The 25,342-nt window shown below is 24.7% G+C and overlaps 1 protein-coding gene and 8 non-coding genes across 9 annotated transcripts in view; 5 read left to right on the top strand and 4 right to left on the bottom strand.

The window, feature by feature from the left end:
• The window catches only part of LOC145843070 (putative ATP-dependent DNA helicase HFM1), a 50,111-nt gene that overhangs the window by 13,184 nt on the left and 11,585 nt on the right, over positions 1-25,342 (top strand). Inside the window, exons 10-22 of the mRNA XM_082950535.1 lie at positions 78-234; positions 8,546-8,670; positions 8,921-9,030; positions 9,238-9,383; positions 9,614-9,717; positions 10,065-10,189; positions 10,918-11,068; positions 11,432-11,501; positions 11,828-11,934; positions 12,414-12,536; positions 12,877-12,998; positions 13,257-13,309; positions 13,702-13,988. Coding sequence (XP_082806661.1) covers positions 78-234; positions 8,546-8,670; positions 8,921-9,030; positions 9,238-9,383; positions 9,614-9,717; positions 10,065-10,189; positions 10,918-11,068; positions 11,432-11,501; positions 11,828-11,934; positions 12,414-12,536; positions 12,877-12,998; positions 13,257-13,309; positions 13,702-13,988 — 1,680 coding nt within the window. The remainder of the gene's footprint in view (positions 1-77; positions 235-8,545; positions 8,671-8,920; positions 9,031-9,237; positions 9,384-9,613; positions 9,718-10,064; positions 10,190-10,917; positions 11,069-11,431; positions 11,502-11,827; positions 11,935-12,413; positions 12,537-12,876; positions 12,999-13,256; positions 13,310-13,701; positions 13,989-25,342) is intronic.
• Trnak-uuu (transfer RNA lysine (anticodon UUU)) lies at positions 1,051-1,123 on the top strand. The gene has a single exon. It is a non-coding gene; the product is annotated as a tRNA-Lys (tRNA).
• Positions 2,129-2,202, top strand: Trnai-aau (transfer RNA isoleucine (anticodon AAU)). Its single transcript has one exon. It is a non-coding gene; the product is annotated as a tRNA-Ile (tRNA).
• On the top strand, positions 2,210-2,281 carry Trnad-guc (transfer RNA aspartic acid (anticodon GUC)). Its single transcript has one exon. It is a non-coding gene; the product is annotated as a tRNA-Asp (tRNA).
• On the top strand, positions 2,492-2,565 carry Trnan-guu (transfer RNA asparagine (anticodon GUU)). Its single transcript has one exon. It is a non-coding gene; the product is annotated as a tRNA-Asn (tRNA).
• Positions 5,096-5,169, bottom strand: Trnan-guu (transfer RNA asparagine (anticodon GUU)). The gene has a single exon. It is a non-coding gene; the product is annotated as a tRNA-Asn (tRNA).
• On the bottom strand, positions 5,380-5,451 carry Trnad-guc (transfer RNA aspartic acid (anticodon GUC)). Its single transcript has one exon. It is a non-coding gene; the product is annotated as a tRNA-Asp (tRNA).
• Trnai-aau (transfer RNA isoleucine (anticodon AAU)) lies at positions 5,459-5,532 on the bottom strand. Its single transcript has one exon. It is a non-coding gene; the product is annotated as a tRNA-Ile (tRNA).
• Positions 6,532-6,604, bottom strand: Trnak-uuu (transfer RNA lysine (anticodon UUU)). The gene has a single exon. It is a non-coding gene; the product is annotated as a tRNA-Lys (tRNA).

Below are 25,342 nucleotides of genomic sequence, written 5' to 3'. Positions count from 1 at the left end.
TACAATTTTCAATTCTAATTGTGTAAAAATGTATACAATTTTAAGTTGTTTTTGATAATTAATTAAAAATATTATAGCATGGATGAAACGTACAGACCGGTGCAATTGAGAAAAGTTGTGTTGGGATATCCGAAGCACAACTACAAAACTGCCCTATTCAAATTTGACATTAATCTCAATTATAAGCTAGTAAATGTCATCCAAACTTATTCGGAAGACAAACCTACTTTGATTGTTAGTCTAAATTAAAAGCATATATGCTTGTACATTATGCATAGTATTGTTTTTTTTTAACGTAATAAGAAACATTGTGTATAAAACTTTATATTAACGAGTAGGTGTCAAAAATGCACGAAGGGACACTTTTGCACGGATTGATTAATTTTTAAAATTAGTATGAATTTACTTTCTTTTTTTTTTACTATCACTATTACCCCTTACCCTTGGTCGGGAACTTGAAAATAAAATTTAATTCTTATTTCTTGTAAACTATCACTGTTACCCCTAACTTTTACACTAGGTCAGTAACTTTTTTTTCTCCTTCATCTTTTATTATTTTATTAAATATATTTTTATTACTATAGCTGTTAACCTTAACATTACCCTTGGTTGATTTTTAAAGTAATATTATTGTTTTTATTAAAAAATCTTTTTTTTACTATCACTATTACCCCTTACCCTTAGTCGGTTTTCTATTTTGTTATTATTTTTTACGATCGTGCAAAAATATCACTCGTGCAAAAATGTCTTCGTGCACATTTAACCCGTCCCCATATTTTAAGTACTAGTTGTTATTTTGAGTGTTTGTAATCGAGTACCGACTTGTTGAGATATGGTATATTTTAGAAATTATATAAGAATGAAAATAAATAAAAAATGTTAAAAATAGAACTAAGTTATTTTAGTTTACAAAACTATCAGCAAATTGATATACACATTTTAATGGTATATCAGTAAAGATTTTGGTTTTTATAAACTCATAAGTCAACAGTTATGCATTATGACGTGATAATCAGTTTTATATGCACAATAATCAGCCGGTTGTCGTGAGCCTGGCTAGCTCAGTCGGTAGAGCGTTGGACTTTTAATCCAACGGTCAGGGGTTCAAGTCCCCTGTCAGGCTTCCTTTTTTTTAAAACATTGACTTAATTAATTAATATTCAAATCTCATTAAAGTTTCTAAATAAACAAAATTGTTTGTTAGATTTTAAATGCTCAATTTGATATTATGCTTTAGTTAGCTCAATTTGTATTAAATTTATGATAATCAATAAAATTTTAATCAAATTTATATGATTAAATGACACAAAAAAAGTACTTGTTAAAATGTAAATTTAACTAGTATACATTTATTTGATAACTTAAGACATATTAGAATTGTTAATAGAAGTTTTTTTTTTGAATATTGGAAATATATACATTGGAAATAACTTATTAAAAAAAAAAAGAAATAATTACAAATTAAATCATTTAGCTGTAGTTACAAACTAATCAATTTCTTAAAAATGAAAACAATAACTGCTACTTAACTCCAATTAAATTTATTAAGCTGGCTTAATTTAACACCTTACTTTTTGTTACCCTTTATTTTCACAATAGTTACAGTATAAATTTTATAAGAACTAATCAATATGAATATCTAAAAAGAAAGTATTTTTAGTCTTGTAAAGTAACATTACAATTTTTTTTCAAATATTTAATCTTCAACATATCACACGAAATTTTTAATGAATTGTTTAGAACAGAAAGTCTAATAGAATTTGTATTTTTTTTAATTTTTATCAAATTAAATATAAGCGCAATTAAATGTAAACACCAATTGAAATTTTTAGTATGTAAGTTTTAGAAATAAAAATATTAAATAACTTACAAAATTTATATATATGTATATATAATTAGACAAAGTATTATTAAAACTTTATCTTATACTAAATAATTCTTCAAGAAAACGGGTTGTGAAACATCATTAATTTTAAACCAAAACAAGAGTTAAATAAAATTAACTTAACCTTAAGACTTCACAGTTGTATGATAAACAGAGTTTTTATCAAGATAATTCCTTATGGTATTGTTGCGTCATAATACGCTAGTCAGAAATATAATGCTGATGAATGCGTTCCAAGCGTGTGGCCGGTTAGCTCAGTTGGTTAGAGCGTCGTGCTAATAACGCGAATGTCGCGGGTTCGATCCCCGTACTGGCCACATATCTTCCTCGTTAGTATAGTGGTGAGTATTCCCGCCTGTCACGCGGGCGACCGGGGTTCGATTCCCCGACGGGGAGTTTTTTGCATACTTAATTTATTGGAATCGGTATTGTTATCCATAAATTATTTAATAACAAAATTATGAATTTATTCTTTCTAATCAAAATATATAATAACATAAGGTATATCAAATATTTTTTCAATTTATCCAATATTTTTCTAACAAGTGTTAGTAGCCTAAAGAACATTTTCAAGTTTATAAAGTAAATATTGAGTTATTTCAACAAGTCTTCGTGGCGCAATCGGTTAGCGCGTTCGACTGTTAATCGAAAGGTTGGTGGTTCGAGCCCACCCGAGGACGTTATTTTATTTGTTAAATATTAAAGACAGTGCAAAATTTTTACACTGAGCGTGTTTTCTCACTTTCACACTTTTACAATAGTTTTAAGTTATTTTAAACATCCGATTCTTTAGATTGAGATTCTTTCTTTTATTTATACATAAGTATTTCTTATCTTTTGATCTTCAAAAAGTTCGTTTTAAATTACTAGTTAACCTTCAATACAAACTCATTATCAAATAAATAATATTAAATTGGATATACAAAATAGTAGGGTAGCAAAAAATCCTGGAATTTGAGAACATAGGCAAAATAAACCTGTAATTTGGTACAAAAATGTAAGAAAAACCTTAAATTTTTTAAATTATAGTTTTTTAAACCTGATAGTCAAAATCAGCCAATTATTGACAAGAAAACCTGTTTTATATGGTTTTTCTGAAAAATACCTATGATGAAAATACTTAGTTATTTTCTAAAAATTATATTAGAATCTAATAAATTAATGGTTTTAGAAGATATATAAATATATGTTACTTAATTGTCCCCAACGTAAGTAAAAACTTCAAGGTTTGCTAGATGATCGACAAAAAAATAAAATAAAGTTTTTTTTGAAAAATGCTAAGAAAAATTTGTCAAAACTACTAACTTTGATTATCAAACAAAACTTATAATTTGTAAGAATGTAATACTAAAAAGTAAGAGTTGTTTTTAAAGGAATTATTTGGGCAGTTAATTTTATATTCTAAAGAGATCAATTTTTATCTATGCAAAAACCCTTAAAATCTCCTCGCGACAAATGGTATAATTTGTGTTGTAAACAACTGTTATTAAAATTCGGTTTGAAGTTTAAAATACATAATTTATAAAGTATCATTTATATAAAATACGTAAGTTTGTAATTTAGAAACTTGTTAATATTTAAAAGCCTAGTACTACTACGCTTTTACCTATCTCAGGTGGCCAAATATTTTTAGCGAAATTACTCCTGGTTTTCAAAATTTCTTACAAGTTTTTGAAAGTTTTAAATCTTTTTTAACGATTTTAAGTACTTAATGGTGTTTTTTGATAGATTTAAACTACTTAAACCATAAACGATACAGTATAATTATTATTAAATTTTTGTTATATACTAAAATAAAATTAAACTTAATTATCATAAACTAATAAAACTAAAATTATGGTTTAAAATGGCGTCAAGTATAATATAATTTCAGCTTGGTATTGGTGGACATCATCCTAGGTAATTACCCAGTTTTTAACCTTTAACTTAATTTTAACTAAGAACAGACCCAAAAACATGTACTTTCAAAAACCTGGAAGAAATTAAAAAAAACCTGAAAGAAATTTATCAAAAACCAGTGTCAACCCTGACTATCGCAACCTGTTTAAGTATTTTTAATCAACTTCGTCAAAATTCTTCTCAGATGATTTTTCAAAAGCCTTTATGTTGATATATATATCATAAATAGCCATACAATCTAAATTTAACTTGTTTTTAGTTTAAATTTGTTACTTTTTTTTTATCATCCTATTTAATTAAATAATATGTTCAGGGTTGCCACAAAGCTAGGAAAAACTAGTAAAAATTACATAAGTCATGAAAAGATAAGGGTTTTTGGAAGAATAGTAGGAAACTTATGTAAACATGCTCTTAAAAAGAAAGTTTATCGTTACTAAAAATTTCATTTTGATATTATTATTTTCTAGAATCATTTACTTTCGCAGTTCATCTTTTTTATGGTCTAATTGAAATTTTGAAACAAACTAAAAACTTTCAAGTCTTTGGTTATGTATTTTTTTTTAGTTTTTTACTAAGAGTTTGATTTAGAAAAGTCAGGAAAAACTTTTTTAGTTCGATCTTTGGCAAACTTGTATGTTAAAATTTACAACATTTAATATAAAATACATTAGGCATAAAACATTGCATCAGACATTTTTATTTAGCTTTGCTCTTATTTCGCTCTTAATTTTCTCATAATCTAAACTCTTTTCAGTTAGACCAATCAGAAATAGGCTCTTGTTGACTGACTAGACATGACATTCAAAACAATGTAAATGCAAGTAACAAAGTAGTTTAATAAATTAAAATAATAATTTAACTAATAATTTATCGATTACTTATTAAAACTTCTGTACACTTTAATAAGTCTAAAAAGGATACAATCAAATTTTTTTTTTAAATATCAAAGTTGTTAAATACTATAATTTAAAAATTTAAGGTTTTTCTTACATTTTTTGTACAAAATTTGAGGTTTATTTTGCCTATGTTCTCAAATTCCAGGATTTTTTGCCACCCTACTATTTTGTATATCCAATTTAATATTAGTTACTTGATAATGGGTTTGTATTGAAGGTTAACTAGTAATTTAAAACAAACTTTTTGAAGATCGAAAAAGATAAGAAATACTTATGTATAAATAAAAAGATAGAATCTCAATCTAAAGAATCGGATGTTTAAAATAACTTAAAACTATTGTAAAAGTGTGAAAGTGAGAAAACACGCTCAGTGTAAAAATTTTGCACACTCTTCATTGTTTAACAAATAAAAGAACGTCCTCGGGTGGACTCGAACCACCAACCTTTCGATTAACAGTCGAACGCGCTAACCGATTGCACCACGAAGACTTCTTGAAATGACTCAGTATTTACTTTATATACTTGAAAATGTTCTTTAGGCTACTAACACTTGTTAGAAAAATATTAGATAAATTGAAATAATATTTGATATACCTTATGTTATTATATATTTTGATTAGAAAGAATAAATTCATAATTTTGTTATTAAATAATTTATGGATAACAATACCGATTCCAATAAATTAAGTATGCAAATAACTCCCCGTCGGGGAATCGAACCCCGGTCGCCCGCGTGACAGGCGGGTATACTCACCACTATACTAACGAGGAAAAAATGTGGCCAGTACGGGGATCGAACCCGCGACATTCGCGTTATTAGCACGACGCTCTAACCAACTGAGCTAACCGGCCACACGTTTGGAATGCATTCATCAGCTTTATATTTCTGACTAGCGTATTATGACGCAACAATACCATAAGGAATTATCTTGATAAAAACTCTGTTTATCATACAACTGTGAAGTCTTAAGGTTAAGTTAAAGTTTTATTAAACTCTTGTTTTGGTTTAAAATTAATGATGTTTCACAACCCGTTTTCGTTATTTAGTATAAGATAAAGTTTTAATAATACTTTGTCTAATTATATATACATATATATAAATTTTGTAAGTTATTTAATATTTTTATTTCTAAAACTTACTTACTAAAAATTTCTATGGGTGTTTACATTTAATTGCGGTTATATTCAATTTGATAAAAATTAAAAAATATACAAATCTAGTAGACTTTTTGTTCTAAAACAATTCATTAAAAATTTCGTGTGATATGTTGAAGATTAAATATTTGAAAAAAATTGTAATGTTACTTTACAAGACTAAAAATACTTTCTTTCTAGATATTCATATTGATTAGTTCTTATAAAATTTATACTGTAACTATTGTGAAAAAAAAAGGGTAACAAAAAGTAAGGTGTTAAATTAAGCCAGCTTAATAAATTTAATTGGAGTTAAGTAGCAGTTATTGTTTTCATTTTTAAGAAATTGATTAGTTTGTAACTACAGCTAAATGATTTAATTTGTAATTATTTCTTTTTTTTTTATAATTTATTTCCAATGTATATATTTCCAATATTCAAAAAAAAAACTTCTATTAACAATTCTAATATGTCTTAAGTTATCAAATAAATGTATACTAGTTAAATTTACATTTTAACAAGTATTTTTTTTGTGTCATTTAATCATATAAATTTGATTAAAATTTTATTGATTATCATAAATTTAATACAAATTGAGCTAACTAAAGCATAATATCAAATTGAGCATTTAAAATCTAACAAACAATTTTGTTTATTTAGAAACTTTAATGAGATTTGAATATTAATTAATTAAGTCAATGTTTAAAAAAAAAAGGAAGCCTGACAGGGGACTTGAACCCCTGACCGTTGGATTAAAAGTCCAACGCTCTACCGACTGAGCTAGCCAGGCTCACGACAACCGGTTGATTATTGTGCATATAAAACTGATTATCACGTCATAATGCATAACTGTTGACTTATGAGTTTATAAAAACCAAACTCTTTACTGATATACCATTAAAATGTGTATATCAATTTGCTGATAGTTTTGTAAGTTAAAATAACGTAGTTCTATCTCTAACATTTTTTATTTATTTTCATTCTTTTATAATTTCTTAAATATACCATATCTTAACATTAAAGTCGGTACTCGAATACAAACACTCAAAATAACAAATTTGCCTTAAATCAGGTTTATTGGCAAAATAAATAGTAATAATATTTAAAATAAAAACAGACCGTAAAACTTGTTCTTTTAAAAACCTGGAGGAACTTTACCAAAAACATTTGGCAACCCTGTTGTAAAGGTTACATGTAAAGTGAAAAAGAATTCGTTAAGACTCAAAAATTCTATCATATAGGAAAAAAACTCAAAAAATAAACAAATTTGAAGTAGCTTAACAATGTCTTTTCAATGTTGTTTTACTACTTACAGGGTTGCCACTCGGTCAAGAAAAGTCAGGAAAAGTCAGGAAAAATTTTAAAAAATGACAAAAGTCAGGAAAAGTCAGGAAAAAATGGGGGGTTTTGAAAAAAAGTCAGAAAAAGTCGGGAAATTTGATAAAGTTTTAAAAAAGTCAGATTTTGTCAGTTTAAATTTACCAAATTCCTTGTTTTCAAAGCCTTTAAATGGTATAAATTAGTAAAATATATTTTATAAAACTGCAAAAATTTTCTATTAACATATTGAACAAGTACCCTACTTGAACATCCAGATTTTGTAAGCTTTTCAGCAGTGATGATCTGTAGCAAGGACACTTTCATAGTGAAACTGGGATATATACACAAAAGTTTATCTAGCATAATTTTAGAATCAAAGTGTTTTTTGTTGAAGTAAATAATTGAGTTCTTTATAATTAAGCAGTTAGTTTAGTATTTTATGTAACAAGTTAATGTGTATACTGAAACGGAATGCAGACCAGATGAAGGAAACCATATCTTCATTAGATGAAGAGGTTGAAGTGCTAATAAAAAAACGGAGAAAATAAATTTTAGTACATACATTTAAATACAGTATTTGATTAAGTTTTTTTATTGTTTTAAGGTTTTATTTGTAAAAGTTCCTTTTATGTCGTTTCGTTTATTTAGATACATTTATGCTAGGAAATTCTAAAAAACTGTTCCTTATTGTTTTAAGGTTTCAACTGTAAAAATTTGTTATTTTTTAAAGATTTTACTTGTTAAAGTTCGTTATTAATTCAAGGTTTTAACTGTAAAAGTTCCTTATATGTTGTTTTGTTTATTTAGATACATTTATGCTAGGAAATGCGAAGAAAATGCGTCTTTTTTCAGACAAGCTGTGTTTATAATGTAATAATACAAGTATTTTGCTAATAGAGCTGTTTATTACAAACATCAATCATACACAGATGGTTTAAACAACTTTAAAAAAGTTCTTTAAAAAACTTGAAAAAACTTTTAAACTCCTGATTTATGTAAAGTTTAAATGATCTTAATTTATCTATAATATTTTTAATTGATTTTATTAATAGTAAAAAAACTTAAGAAGATTTAGTATACTTTACCAATTAAACATAGTAATCATATTATTTATATTAAAAGTAATAAAATGAAAACAATTGCTTCTTACAATACAATTCTGTATTTTAAACTTAATTTTTAGATGCTCATCAGCAAACTTCAGATTTTTAAGTTGATTTATAAAACTTACTGTATATACAGTTTAATATGCACACCTTTGTTTTAATTAAATTTAAAATTAATTAAATTGTTCAAAATATCTTAATTTATTTTTAAACACGCCAATTCGCACAATGTTTGATTTATATATAATTGTGGTTTCAATTAAACTTCTAAGAAATAAGTTGTACTAATTTATATAAATTTATAGTTTTGTTCAACAAGGAAAGGTGTAGAGCAAGCTGCAAACGTGTTGGCTGAAGATCTCGTATTGAGAATGTCACCCGAAACAAAACATCATCTGTCAACTCAGGCAGGACTCATCAGAAACAACAAGTTTTCAAATTAGCACTTTAACCGTATCAAAAATAATTATAAATTTTATTAAACTGTATAGCTGAGTTTTAATTGGTGCCATGGTAGAAGAAATATAGAAATAGAAGAAAGCATTTTAATATTTTATATTGTAGTAAGCTAAACTAATTAATTTTATTGCTGAGCTTTTATCCCAAGTTTATCAATATTTAAAGTAGTTTTAATTACGACATTTTCAGCCACAACTAAAATATTGATTTCATGTTGTCAGGTTGCGTGAACTAGTTGTATTGGGAGTTGCAATTCATCACGCAGGATTCGATTTTCACGACAGAAGCATCGTTGAAAAATTGTTTTGTACCGGAAACCTACTCGTATTAGGTTTTGATTTGTTCATTAAATGTTATTAAAAGGCTTAATCATTATTTATAATATGTCAGAAAAGCTCGTCTTTTTATATATGAAATAAATTTTAATATGTATATCATTATTATTAATCTACAACAAACCTTAATAATCTTCTTTTAAACAAACAGCTAAACAACTTAATTTAAATAACAACGATTCATCGAATAATTTACAAATCAGTTTGCACGTCAACACTGGCGATGGGTGTGAACTTGCCGGCTCACCTGGTAATAATAAAATCAACTTGTCATTACGTGCAAGGCTGCTTCGAAGAATATTCACAATCAGAAATACTTAAGATGATTGGCAGGGCTGGTAGACCCCAGGTTATATATGTTTGAATTGTTTTTGTTCATTGCAATTTTTTTATTTATTAAATTTTATAATTTCAAATCATTGAGTCAATAGGTTATGTGTAAAAGTTGCAATGACTACTGACTTTTTCGGATGTCTTAAGTATTTGTTTTTCTTATATTTTACACAACAATTTTATTTTATATAATAAATTTATTAAAAAATGTTTCTTAACTTTAATTGTTTTCTACAAAATATTCAGTTCGACAAAAACGCCACAGCAGTCATAATGACTTCAGATGAGAACAGAGATTTGTACACAAACATGGTCAGTGGAAGTCAAATAATTGAGAGTTCACTTCACAAGTTCGTATTGAAAATAGTTTTAAAAAATTTAGTATTATTTCGCTTCGTCACTGATAACTATACAAATAGAGTGAATAAAAAAAAATTCAACATAAATAGTTTTTCAAACTATAATAATCAAAAAAAAAACTTTATATAACAATATTAATGTTTTGTATAAATAGTTTAATGATCTATATAAAATACTTGAGAGCAACTTGGTATGGCATCAGCATATTATCTAGTTTGTTGCTTTTTTTCTCACAGTAAACAAAATAAACATAATTAGTTTACTAGTTTATATAAATTATTTCTCCACAGCAACTTAGTAGAACATTATAAAGCGAATTTACTGATTTTTCCCACAGCAACTTGATAGAGCATTTGAACGCGGAAATTGTTCTGTCGATGATCCAAGACGTCAGCATGGCTCTTGATTGGATCAGATCCACTTTTCTCTACATCAGAATTCAAAAGAACCCCAAACACTACGGTTTGTCTTTGCTACAAATTTATCAAAGGCTGTAAAACGAAACTAAAACATAAAGCAATTAATTTAAGTCTACATAACCGTGGTTGCAAATAAATTGAAGGCGTAATACTAAAATTAATTTTAGAACTCAGAAATTATTTCAGCATGTAAATCAATAAATGATAAACTAGTATTAACAATAAGCAGAAAAAAAATTATAAAACAAACAAATAAATAAATAGTGCAGTTATCTGGCAAGAAAATAGAGCACATACAGGGTTGCCACTTTACCAGGAAAAAACTGGAATTTAAAAATTTAGGCGAAAAAAAAACCTGGAATTTTGAGCAAAATCACTAAAAATACCTGGAATTTTAACAATTTTCACATGTTTAGTAGAAAAATTTCGATTTGACTCAAAAAATCTATCATTTAAATAAAAAAATTTGTTATAATCAAAAAACTTTTATTTAAAAACATATTTAAAGTAGCTTTACAGTATCTTTTCAATGTTTTTATACTATTTAACACAGTTTTTTACCTTAAACTTAACTTTAAACCAAAAATAGACCTAAAAGTGTCTACTATTAAAAACCTGGAAGAAATTTTAAAAATCTGGACAAATTTTTGAAAAAATGTGTGGCAACCCTGTACATACTTCAAGACATAAAAAAGCACAATTGTTTAAGTATAAGAACAACTTGAGTACAACTTTGAGTACAGTATGTAATTAATTTTTACAATTTATAAGGATATCCTGTTGGATTATCTTGCAAGGAGATAGAAGACAGATTGCAGCAAATGTGTATGCGGCATTTGGAACAACTTGAACAAGTCAGCCTAGTTGAAATATCTGAAGATCTTATTATAAAAAGCAGCAACGCCGGTATACTGATGGCCAGGTTTGTATAGTTATACTTTGCTCATTTAAATAACTAACATTATCTTAACAGATTGTTAATTGTTTTAAACTTATCAAACTAAATAAGAAGTTATTATTCATAAACAATCTTTTTATACCTTTTCAATTTTAAAATTGAGTTTTAATAAAATTCTATTTAATAGTTCTAGATTTTAATGCTGTATTTAAAAAATTCTAGCTTTTCTAAATCCGTTTAAATATAGATTAATTTTTGTGCATCAAATGAGTTAGAGGGAACGTAGACTTAAGTAGCTCATTGTATTTCATTAACTTTTATTATATTTACTAACATTATTTAAAACTAAATAAACTAACCAAATTAAATAAGTAATTATTGATCAAGGTACTGCGTAAAGTTTGGAACAATGAAAATTTTTCAGCAGCTGAAGGGAAAGGAAAACCTGGAAGACATGGTTTTGTTTGTTTGAAATAAATGCTTATTTTTAATTGTTTTATGCTTTGTAAGGCTTTAAGGAAAAAATATTAATTAATGTTATTTTTTCACCTGGAAGAATTATAACTTTTTTTTTGTAAATAGTTAGTTTTCTTTGTTTAATGTAGAATAGTTTTAGTGTAATTAGACATTGACCTTAAATCCTTATAGTTTTTTAATATGATATAAATGATATTGTCAAAATTTAAAGCTTTAATTGTAGTGTGTTTTGTTTATTTAAAGTTCTGAGCAAAAAAAAAATTATTATTATGTTTATTATTTATTAAATTAATTATATTATTTCAGGTGCGAATTTTATCAGGTTGCGATGAATTCAATGAAGTTTCAATCCGTCAATCTGACAAAACAGCACTCAATAAAATGAACAAGGATAAAAACAGAATTTGTATAAGGTTATTATTTTATTGTTTATAAAAAACACTTGCATAAAGTTATTGTATTTTGTTGTTTATAAAAACAGAACTTGCATAAGTTTATTGTATTTTGTTGTTTATAAAAACAAAACTTCCATAAGTTTATTGTTGTTTGTTGTTTATAAAAATATAAATTGCATAAAGTTATTGTATTTTGTTGTTTATAAAACAATTTTATAAGTTTTTTTGTATTTATAAAATGTGTTGGTATAGAGTTGGTATAATAAACTTCTGCAGCATTTACAATCTCATTAAACGTGGCAGTAAATAGTATAGATAATGAATAGAAATATTTAATAAATGGAATAACACGTCTTTGATTTTTTTTGGTAACTGTATTATTTTATCACAACGACAGAACAGTCAAGGTAGATTATGAATGTAAGAATTAAATAAGGACCTTGTACAGTATGCAGTTCTTGTGATTTTACAAAAAAAAAAATACCATTACAATGTAGGTTTCCGATGAACGGCAGAATAAAAACGACGCAAATGAAAGTGAATTGTTTATTGCAAGCCACGCTCTCTTGCATACATATTCAGGAGTTCTCTCTTGCCCAGGACGTTACCAAAATATTCAGGTTTTAATTTATATCATATATAAGATCTTTAAAATGTGTGTAAATTTTTTGTGTGGAAGCCGATCGTTTCAAAACTTTTAATTACAGTTGAAAATTTATCAATAGTTTTGTTATGTCCAAACTTTTTCGTATAATTTATTTTATTTACTTTTGTGTATATACTTATTTATAATTATATAGTTTTTAAGTAAAGCTAGTAAAAAATATTAAATAGTTTAAGATTATTACTAAATAAACCAGTAAAGTTTTTTATCACTTCATAGTTTCTAAAACCAGTTTGAATAGTAAGGTTTTTAAAAATCACAATAAAAATGAACAATTTAAATTTTTTTTTTGACAGATCAGCCAACAGGTTATCTAAATGTTTGTTGGAAATGCTGATGTTGAAAAACGAATTCAAAGCTTTTTGCAGCGCAGCAATACTAAGCAAGTGCATCAAATCTAAATTGTGGGAAAATTTTGGTATATAACAAAAAGTTTGAAAAATTTTTTTAAGATGAGATAGTCTGACAATGATAGCTTTTTAAGTCTTGGTATTTTATTTCTTTGTAGTAATTATTCAAAGCAATTACTAATGTAGGTCATCGATTGTGGTAAAATTTGTTACAAAAATAATGTTTTATTTATAATCAAATTTATTTATGTAATTTATTATTTATTTTCAGAATAGCAATTTAATTGATTCTGGATATGATACTAGTATATTGACTTCACCAAAAGTTGAAAAGAAACAAAAAGATCTAAATAAAATATATAGTTCTGATTTTATGAAAGTAAGTTTGTTTTTCAGAAATCACTTTTAATAAAATATTATTTATTTATAACATTATCAAATTATTAAAAGTTTTTATTTTTCTCACTTTTTAAAGAATGAGAAGTTACGTACTTTCTATTGATTTATTATATGATTCTGCGTAGTTAAAGTTTTCACTAATTCAGGTACAAAAACAAATAAATACTTGTTTGTATACTCATAATTATAAATTTATTTCAATACTTTTTATAGCACGTGAATAAATAAGATATATAATTGAGTATTAGATGAATTTCATTTAAAAAATTATGTTTAAATGTTTTGTTTAATTTGAATTTAATAGTTGTTTACTAATTTGACCAAAAAGTTCAAATTTTAACAAATCTATATAAAAGTTTAAATTTCCTGCAGGAAAAAAACCAAGAACTTTTTGCTGTGTCAGCGGATTTGGTTTCACGTGACTTATCACCACCACCACGTGACTCGCCTTCCTACTCTCCTATTGGTTCTCCTACCGTCAGAGTTGACGTGAACTCAGCAGAGCAAGCAGGCAGCTCTCAGTTGGAAGGGAGGAAATTTTTAACGGCGAAAATCGACGAAAGCAGCTGCTACTTGCATTGCAGTGAGGATACGAATGTAGAATCGCCGAAAATAAATAAGTTAAAAGCTGAAGTCAATAATAACAAGTTCTTTACTCAGTTAGTTTTCATTTCAATTAAACTTAGAATTACTTTAATAATATGATAATATACAGCAATATTAACAACATTCCAGCATTTTTTTAAGATGCTTAAGTTGTAAAATTCACAACTTTAAAAATGAATTTGCAAAATATTGATGTGTAGTTCCTGAATTTTTAGTTGTTTTGATTAACTTGTATGTTTGGTTTGTAGATATTTTCTTTAACATATTCTTAAGTATTTTCATTATTAGTAAATAAATATTTTTCAAAACACAATGCTGAAATTTCGGTTACATTTAACAACATTTAAAATTTAATATTAATTGTAAATCAAGATGCTAATAAAAACATTAGACTATTTTTTATTTCGATTACAAATGCATCATAATATCTTGCTAAGTTAAAAAATTATTTTGTAAGTAATAATTTTATTTGAAGTTTATAAAATAAAAATCATATTTATAGAAAAAAACAAGAAAGTACTTCAAATCAAGATAAGGAATTAGAAGAAACTAGAAAAACTTTTTCATGTATTTTTGATTCTGTTTTTTAATTATTTTTTTCAATTTGATTTCATTGTTAATTATTACTCAACTAATATCAATTTTTGATTCTTCTAATTATTAGATTTGTTTAAGTTTAAATTAATTTTGTTTTTGTTTCTTTAGAACTCTTAGTTGTTTTAAATATTTCCATTTAGTTTTGAAATTTTATCATCAATTATTTTCTTAAATATTTGTTTTAAATATCTAATTTATGTAATTGATTGTTCCTTAATTTAAGTTTTAATCTAAATTACAGTTTTTAATTTTTGTAATTTTCTTGAAACTATTTCATAAATCTTGTGTTTTTTTTTTCGAGTTTATAATTATTAAAACAAAGTTCTCTCAGTTCACTTTTGATTAAACAGAAATAAATGTTTATCTTGTTTTAATAAAAAACTTAATATGTATTTAAATTGTATCAACTCACTCAAGGTCTTTATAATCAATTTTTTATATCTAAGAGCGTTAATCTGAGTGAAATGTATGATTTATTTTTTTTTGTAATTTGTACAAAAACATTGTCACAATATTTGAAGATCCAAATAGTTTCTTTTTACTTCTTTTATGTTGTTAACTATGATTTAAAATGTTAAGAAAAACTTTTATTACTTTTCATTTCGTTCTTTAAAATAACATTTCGCTTTTATATTTTACATAATATCCATAAATTAATGTAACTTTTGTAATATTTAAAGAAAATTATTAGTTCAGCCTTAACCAACTAATATATCAAAAAAGCACTACATATTGTATAATTTCTAAACAATTTTATGTAAGTGTGTTAAAAATACTGTTTATTAAAAAAGAAAAGCTATTTCCAATTTTTTCTATTTATAGAGTTTACTGTTAATTTATTTGATACTTTTCCTATAATTTTCAACAAAGTAGTTGTGTCTTTTTAAGATTATTAAAAAATGTATTAAATAATTTTAGTGAGATACTTTTTTACCGATTCTTAACTAAAACAATACATTTAACACGGCACATTGCAAAAGTTTTAGGTTTAATTTTGAACTATTTTTATTAATAAATATTTGAAAAAATAAAATATTTCGTGTTGATAAGGCAAAAGAGGTGAGATAGTTTATTTATTTTTTTTCAATTATTAAATGTTATTTAGCATTGTTATGTTTTAGATTTTTAGCTGTACGAAACTAATTAATACACATTTATTAATAATGGTGTTTTTTTTTTTAATAAATGTTTTGTATTTTTTAAACTCGGTACTTTATTGTAAAATTCGTAACAGTAGCTATCTTACTATAAAATATTTTTGTTCACCACTTCTAGTAGACTTAAGTCCAAAACATCATAGTTTATAACCATAAGTTGTAGTAGGGGTGGCCAACGTACGGCCCGCGACATACTTTCTAGTTTGAAAACAACTTATGAAAAAACCTGGTTTTTTGATTAAAAATATTTAATAAAAGTTTATTATTTTTAAAGCTTATTTAATAGTTATTTCTTTACAATTTTACTTTCAATTTGTTTTCCCAAAGTTTTACGGCCTGTAATGATTTTTTCTAGCCCGCCGACTAGAAGTGTTGCCAATTTCTAGGTTATAATATTATTGTTAAAACCCTAAGTACATTAAAATGAAATGTTTTTGTTTTAAGTTTTGGTAGCGAAATAAAAATGTATAACTTTTTAACTAGTTGTAATAATTTAGATATTAAATTTTAAACATAAAATAATTCATAAAATTATTATGTAGTTTTCATTTAGAAAAGGTTGATAGTAAACTTTTCATGACTGTAAGATAACAATTTAAATGTTTCCCACGTGACATACAAAATACAATTCGAATACTTAGAAATGTAATAGTTTACAAGGTGCCGTGTTCAGATAGTACTAAGAAAAAAAATAGTTCAGAGATGTACTTCGTTATTTTACGACTAGAACTTTGTATATAACGTTAAGTTTGAAGTCAAACACAATAATTTGCAATTTAATAAACATTCAATTAACTTTACTACTTTTATTAACGATTTAGATAAATTATTAACACATTACAGTTTGAACTACTTGTTCATTTATCAAATGTTACCATACAAAAGATTTACTAACACAAAATAAATAAAAATGTTATTTATAAAGCAGTAAAGAGGTAAACTTCTAACACAAACTATATAGTTTTTTTTTTCTCGTTAATTATTCATTGGCAATTAAAAAACTATAGCACAATGAAAAAAAAACATTTTTAAACATGTAAGCGTATTAAAAATTTTGAAGATTAAAATGTAGAATTGAGTATATTTTTTCTTGGCGAGCCAGATGTGGAAAACTTTATTCTATAGCTAGCCGGAGCATTTCAATTACATTTAGTTCATGAAAATTACTCAACTATCTATTTTATTTCGACAAAACTATTCTTAAAATTTCATACTATATCTAATGAAAGTTCAAAATATACTGTAAATAAAACCTGAGACACTTTTTTGGAACTTTCATTTCAAATTTTAGAAAACCTCGTCTAAATTTAGAAGGCCGCTTTTACGATCGCAGGCCGCAGCTTAACTTTTCGCGGGCCGGGTTCCATTTTAATTCTAAAAATATTCTCGGGTCGGTCATTTTCACATCGTTGGCCGTATGTTTTCCACCCCTGGTATAGAGTTTTGTTTAACTTATAAGTTTTTAGAAACTACGTAGAAAGAATGTAGTTTTTGCACCTAATGTTAATAGAAAGTTTTTTTTTAATTAGAATTATTAATAAAGAAGTAAAAATCAAAATTAATATTCTTTTAATAGCTAAAGTAATTAGTATGATTGAAATTTTACACAATAATTATACACCTTTTAGTTACTTCAATTGGTTCTTTTGATTGGTCATCTTTGTCAACATCATAATAAAGTAGTGAAAATGTGTTTAGGTTTTCGAATACAAATACTTTAGTTCCTACACCGTTAAAACTCAGAATTCATCAACATAACTTGCAACTATTCATGAACTCTTTAGTTCAATAAAGTTTTATAAATATTGTCACAAACTTCACGTGGTGCAAAATCTAATCTAATACATACCATTTGTTTTTTGCAACAACTTAAATGTGGCTTGTTTTTTTTTGTTTTCACGTTTAACATTGAACAAGTACCTGTTTTGACGTCATAACGCTTTACAGTATTCAAAAAAGTGTGACTCAAACTTCGTCCTCCAGACATTACAATGTTGTTTTAAGCTGCACAAGCTGCATTCGATCTTAATGAATTCATTCTGGTTAGTTTTGTCTATTTGTTATTTACTCTGTCTCACTCAATGCAGTTTTTTACTTGGCTCTAAAAGCAATCCTACCATCAAGTATCTTTGATCCATTAATGAACAAACACTGCAATTATAAACGATGTCGTATATATCAGTTAACTTTTTCTACGTTTTAGTCGAACATGAATATTTTTTAACTGATTTTTTGACAAAATTGTTAGAATTATAACAACAAAATACAAAAACATCGTTTTTGAGGCAATCAGCTTTAGAACAAAAGTTTTATAAATTTATTAAAGGTAAATTTTGGGCAGTTTAAAACTAATTGCCTTGAATTGAACAAAATTGCTGTTGATTATCAAGATTTGTAAATGATTGTTTACAAGCGCAAAATTTCAATTTTTCATCATATTTGCTTAAAAAGAATAAAATTTTAATATATACCGTTATCCTTAACCCACCTTACCCAAATAAATTTAAATTTAAAGTATAAAGGTTTAATAGTTATAATAAAAATTACATAGAATTTTTTTTTTGATAATTCAGAATATATGCAAATCAGACTGATCTTTAGGTGTACAAGCCATTTTTAGTCAGTTAAATTTAAGCCTCAAATTTTAGTACGTATTTTTGATTAAATTACTTTACACTAAACTTCTTTAAAATAAAATACCTAAAATAAGATTATATAAAAAAAAATAATATAAATTATTTCTAGTGATAAAATTTATGGAACCTGATTAATTTATAATCGATCAAAAGTTTTTTTCTTAATCCTTTATATTTAAAAACTTTTATCGAATATAAGTGTTTAATAAACGTAAACAACAATTAGTTACAAAAGAATGGAAGTAATTTTATTATTTTGATATTAAAAAGTACTAAACATAACCTCTTAGATTATTAATTAAGTAATAACAGCCTTTTATTGTTAATCTAATGTTCACTCGAAAATATTTATTATGTAACCGATAATTTTTATATTTTTAAATAAGTTTTTCAAGTATTTTTATTGATAACATTCAATAAAAATATAATACGGAAATTTTACTTAACATGGAAGTATTAACACTTCAGCATGCGTATACAGGTAAATTTTTTGTTGTCTCTTATCTATTTATTGAGCACAATTTTCAAAAGTTTAAGGACATTTATTGAAAAGAATTTTTGTTTTTTTTATTTCAGTGCTCACAACTTTTAACTTAAAAAACATTGCTGATAACTACTGTTGTAAAAATTAAATAGTAATTAAAAAAAGGAGGATAAAGTTCGTATTAAGTAATAAGTGCATTTTAAACTTTAATTAAGTATTATTTTAAGATACTTATGATCTAAAAAAATTCTTTTGCTTTTTTCTCAAAATTATTTATAATTAATATTAAATTGTAATGTACCACAAAAGTGAACTGTTAGTAACGTATAATGTTTTTTTTCAATTAAGTGTCTTCTAAAAATATTAAACACTATTTGTTTTCACTTTTCGTTAACAAACTATTTAAAAAAATAAACTTTATTAGTTTTACAGCAGTCTAAAAGAAATCAGAAAACATTGTTTTATATATTTTTTGTTGGATAATTTTTACTAGATCAGTTTATATATGACTTCTTAAGTAAGACATTCTCCGTTAACTAGACAATTAGCTTTTGATCTACAATTACATAACTTAATGTCTTCTCCAGTTGTTTTATTGGAATTTTAAAGTATTTACTGGTTGTGATTGGACAATCATTTTTCCAAGTTAGACATACAGGACAGGAGTATGAAATCTTTATTGTATTTTTACTAAATGTAGTACCATAAAAACTTGATTTTGGGAAATGTATGGATACTAGCTTTAAAATTATGTCTCTATATTCATTTTTATACAATTACTAAAAGGAGGATTGTAGTAAAAAAACCTTCTTTTTCCTTAATTTTCTTCTTGTTCTTTTAATAGAATTATCTAGATAATACGATAGTGATGTTTTAAAACCACTATAAGTCTTTTTATAAAGAAATTTTATCTTATAAAATACTTCTTTTGTTTTAGATAGAGATGATAACCTTACCCTTTTTGGATCATATATGGATTTTCTTTTTTTTATTAGGTATGGATGATTAGAATTGAAGTTTTTACAGATGTTTTTGGCATTTTCTTATCTAAATGGTAGATGTTCGTCTTTTTCCAGATCCATAGTTATATCTAAAAGTTTACCCTTTGTGTACTTAGTTCGATTTTTACTTTTAAATTATGTTTCTGAAATCATTTCGTTATAGATTTTTTTAATTGATCAATGATTCTTGGTGTTATTTTTTAAATATTCGTAAACCGTCATCACGATAAAGGCCACAATGATATTTTTCAATTTCTCTTTAACAATTAGCTCATTTAAGATAAATGAAACCACCAGTTCACAAACCTCTGCTTCATGATAACTTGGATTTGATTGGTTTATTAAAAAGACTACTAGTCTATAACAGAAAAGATATATTTAAAATATTAAATTATTTTACTTAAAATTTCTACCACAAAGTTATACAAATACTAGCAAATAATATCTGGTACATTTTAAAAACTACAATTGCAATTAGTTATCGATTAATTTGTATAGATACTTGAAATAAAGTAAAATAAACGGCAAGAAATTACTATTTTTTAACTTTAGCTGTTAGTTATTTACATTTCTATAAAGTTAGTATTAGATCAAAATAAAAACAATTAAAAAAAAAGATAAATTAAACAAATTTGTATGTAGTTGATTTAAAAAAACATTTAACAATTTACTCCCTGAAAGTAGCAAAAAAAAGCTTAGTAACTTAATTTTACTTAATTATACGTTCTACTGGCTTTTGGTAAAACTTATCAGCAAGAAATTAAAACGTGAATTAAAAGAAAAATTGACTAAGACTATTTTAAAATCATTCTTTAATAAAAAATTTAGTACTTACTTCGCTTTAGAATAAAAAAATCTATAATACAGTACAACTATTATTTCATTAGTAAAATTTGTATTTATTGTAAGCATGAACTTAAAGAAAAAAAAAAATTTTTTTAGTCAATCAAATACAGATTAATTAATATTGATTTTGCCTCAGTAGCAATACTATGTGTTAAAAATCAGTTTACCTGAAAATTAAAGTTACGACAATTAAAATGACGGCAACTTCTTTTGCTTAAAAATTTAATTGTAATGAATTTTTTAAGGGACCACACTTTGAAAAACAATTTAAAAGTGGAAAAAATAAATCTTTTCATAGAATTTTCTATTAACAAAGATTGTTTTTTGTTAGTCTTTAATTAGTTGAGTAAGTGAATATAATCGTTGAATTAAGTTTTTTTTTTCAAAATTCCTTAAAAATGCCAGCCTCTGTTTCAAGTAAAAATAAATGCTTATCACTTGCTTTTGATTAAAGTTTCAGAAAAAATATTTGAAGCACTCCTATTTGTTTCAATAACATCAGTTTCTCACAAGATTGTAAATACAAGCATACTTAATGGACAATCTTTTTCCAAAAACTTCAAAACTCTTCAATGATAGAAGTCAAAATAAAGATGGTAAGACAAAGTATCAATGGAGAAAAAGTTTTTTACCAAATCAAACAAGTAAGTGTAGTTTGTTGTTAGTTTAATGATAAAATTATTTTTTCTTTAACTTTGTCAAAAAAGATAAGTCTTTGTAAATTGTTATATGTATAGTAAAAAGAATTTTAAAATATAGCAACTCTATTAATTAACTTTTAAAAACAATCTAATAACCTAATATAAACCTAGGAATAAGGTCCAGGAAGCTTTTTTTATATATTTTGATTGAAAAAAAATCAGTAGTTCAGTTACAATGATAGATTTCTTAGATTGAAATAAGTTTTATAAGAGTTTTATAAAGGTGTTTAATAATATACAAACAAATTTTTGTAACTGTATGTGCAGTAACTAACTCAAAATAAGGATAATTTTTAGAACTGCACTCAATAATTGTCCTTAGGTAAGAAAATTGTTAGGTCAGTTTAATTTCTGTAGAATAATTTATTGTGGTTGAGAAAGTGTAACTTTACCCATTTGAAGGGATGTTAGGGATGTTAAAGTTAGTCATTGTTACATAAAAAAATAAACTACTTGTTATTTTTTATTGTTTTCTACAATTTAAAATATCTTTTGAGATATAAACGATCAAAATTTGAGAAATGAGTTCAATTTGTTTTTATGAAAGGTGCAAACTAAAAAGCAAAAATAATATACTAAACCTAAAAATGTATCTCCTCCAGTTTTTAAGCAATTGTTTGTAAAATTTCTCAGTCTTATTATTGATGAATTTCAAACAATTTCTAGAAAACATATTTAAAAAAGAAAAAAATTGAATTAAAAAAGTTTCTTAATAATTTTATAAGTAGTTGTTGTGACATATTCAATACATGATATAATGATAAATTAATTAAACCTCCATATGGCCTTAATTGACTAAAAGTATATTACAGGGTGGTAAAAACTTAGAAAAACTAGATTTTGAACAAAAATCACTAAAAATCCTGGAAAGCCTGGAACTTTAAACCATTTTCTCATGTTTAAAGGTAAAATTTCAATTTGACTAAATTTTTTTATTATAGACATAATTTTTTTTGTCATAATCAAAAATTTTCCTTATTAAAAAACACATTTTAATAAGCTTTATAGTATTTTTTTAATGTTGTTATAATATTTAACGCAGTTTTATACTTTAAACTTTAACTTAATTTAAAAAAAAATAATAAAATGTACCTAAAACATACTTTCAAAAACCTAGAAGAAATTTCTCAAAAACAGTTGGCCACCCTGATATAAAGATAAAATTCATCAATTCAAAAATATATACTTTGATGCCATTTTGTATGACAAACGTTTGCATGACTAAAATTTTAGTAGTAATGAAATTGAAAATAACTTTAGATATAAACTCTGAAGCAATTGTGTACTTAAATAAAAAATAGAACAACAACCCAATAACTGATAACTGCCACCATAATGTATGCACATTTAATAAAAAAATATTAGTAATATTTTGTAGACAAACTGTAAAAAATCAAAATCAGAATTTAATATTTAAAAATCAGCATATCAACTACTGTCATAAACCTAGTATAAAAAGTTATTAACAAAAGTTAGTATTATTTTAAACTATTTTTAAAGCCTGTTTTTATAGTACACCCATCTTACAATTATGTTTTCCATAAGTGTAAATATGAAATCATTATAAACAAGGATTAAGAGAAAAAATCTGTTTGTTTTAAAATAAAACTTAGTTAATATTATTCTTGCCTCAGTAACAGGACTTTATATTAAAATCAGTATACATGACAATTCAAGTTAAGGTAACTAAAACGAAAACTTAAATGTATAAAAACAAATTCCTATGAAACTTTTAAGGGTGATTTAGTTTCTCTAATCATATTACTTTCTATTTATTTGTTTATTTATTTATATACAATAGTATTACAAAATTTATAATAGGATAACAATACAAGATACTTTTAAATTTAAAATAGTAAGATTAGAAAAATCAATCTAGAGCAATTATTATTTTTTGCCTTAAAAGTAGGTGATTTTTATGTTATTTTAGGAAACCACTCATTAAGTTAAACTAAAAGAGCCTTGAAATATACTTCAATCTGCAATAGTTGGTAAGTACACAACTTGATATTTCAATCAGCTCCTTTGAAAAACTTTAAGCAAATAAATTAAAGCCATAGCATAGGAGGTATTAAACAATTTTTTAACCAAAATAACATAGACTTTGAAATAAGAAAGATAAGTATGTAAACTATAAGTAAAATTTTATATAATATAGAAACTAAAATAATTTTTTGAGATATAGTCAGCTTTGTAAAAAGATATTGTTACAAATGTATGGCCACATTTTTATAATTTTTATTTTTTCTTAAAAATGTTAGTCTACTAAAAATTCAAAAACATTTTGTTTTTGAGCTAGAGACTTAAATTCCACAGAAATTTTTTTTTATAAGTCTTAAAACTTATGTATTGAGTTTATTACTACAACATATTTAACCAAAAAAAAACATTTTTTTCTTTTTCAAAACGGTATTTAAACATTCTAATAGTTTAATTTTTAACAGTTTTTATCTGAGTTTTTGATTGAAGTGCATATCTAAAAAATATATTGGAAGAGCTAAATTTATATTATTCAGTCTATTTTCGTACTTTTAGTAAATGGTCCCATAAATAATCTATTTATCTCTCTTACTTTGCTAGCTTTAATCTCAAAATTTACTTTGAATTTTCAAAACGGTAAAAAGGAACTGGTAGTTGAGTTATTTAAATAAAAAATAACACAACAATAAAAAATGTTTTTGCCCCCCTCCCTATGCCGTTAATTTGTGGTTATCCATTAAACAATTTTATATATTACTGAACTAATATTACTAAGCTATCAATTAGTAATTCTTTAAAACAAAGAAGTTTATGATGCAATTTTTTAAATATTAACCCTTTTGGTTCTAAAAGTTCATTCACAGATTGAATAAAATGCAAACGTAAATTTCTAATTAGTTTAAATGCAAATAAGTATTTGCTTTATTACAAGACAAAGTATAACTTGAAATGTGTTCAAAATTTCTACATTGTCTTTTTGTACATCTTTTAATTCAACAGTTTGACTAATATTAATCTAAAAACACTCTTTATAACTTAATAAATTAATTTTAATTAGTTTTTAAATCACAATCGTTTGTATGATCAGTATTGTTCATTTATTTTCCATTACCTTGAAAACTCATATTTTGTTTTATTATTTAGTATTAAATATTTTTGTTTTGTTGAAATAAAACTTGATGTATAAAAATATTTAATTGTTTTATGTTTGTTTCCAGAAATACTAATAAACTTTTTTAGATGAAAATTTCGACTTTCAAAAAGAAAATGCTGCTTCAAAAAGTTATAAAGTGTAAGTTTAATTTGTAAAAAATTCAGACTTGTCATATTTTTAAAGTTTCTTCAAAATGTTTAGTAAAACATTGAGCAATTTAAATTTTGAACCTATATTAAAACTATGAATAACATATTATATTATATATTAGTATTTTTACTTTGTAAAAGATTAAAACTTAAAATACATAGAACAAATTATACATCAACATAAATTAAAAGTTGTTTTAACCTTTCAAATGTTTTTCCTTGAACTTTTTTTTAACTTGATTTCAGTTTAAGGAATGTTAGAGTTAATTTTTAATGTAATTCAAATCAGTAAAAGTAGAAATACAATTAATGTTAAATTATCTGTTGAACAGAAATTAGCAGTTGTTTTACTTAATTTATTTGTTTAATTAAACTAAAACTATTTTAGTATTTCGAACAAAAAAAAAAAGAATATTATTACTATTATTATTATTGTTGTTGTTATTGTTGTTGTATTTTTAGGTATTCTAGCTTTATTAACAATAATTTTTTCAGTTTAATGTCCTTAATACTCTATTTTAAAATTTTGTAATCGACAAATTTCTTATTATTATGTTAGTTTTTGGCCACTTGACTGGATTATTGTGTGTATTGAAAAACCTGCAACTAATTTGCACATATCAAAACAAGACTAATAACAACAAGATGTAATTTTATAATGATCAAGTTTTAATTATTATTGTTTTTTATTTATTTGTTGTAT

Source organism: Thalia democratica, chromosome 8 (genome assembly GCF_965202585.1).
Source record: "Thalia democratica chromosome 8, ktThaDemo2.hap1.1, whole genome shotgun sequence".
NCBI classification, from domain to species: domain Eukaryota; kingdom Metazoa; phylum Chordata; class Thaliacea; order Salpida; family Salpidae; genus Thalia; species Thalia democratica.
This window is presented reverse-complemented; position numbering and strand designations above follow the sequence as displayed.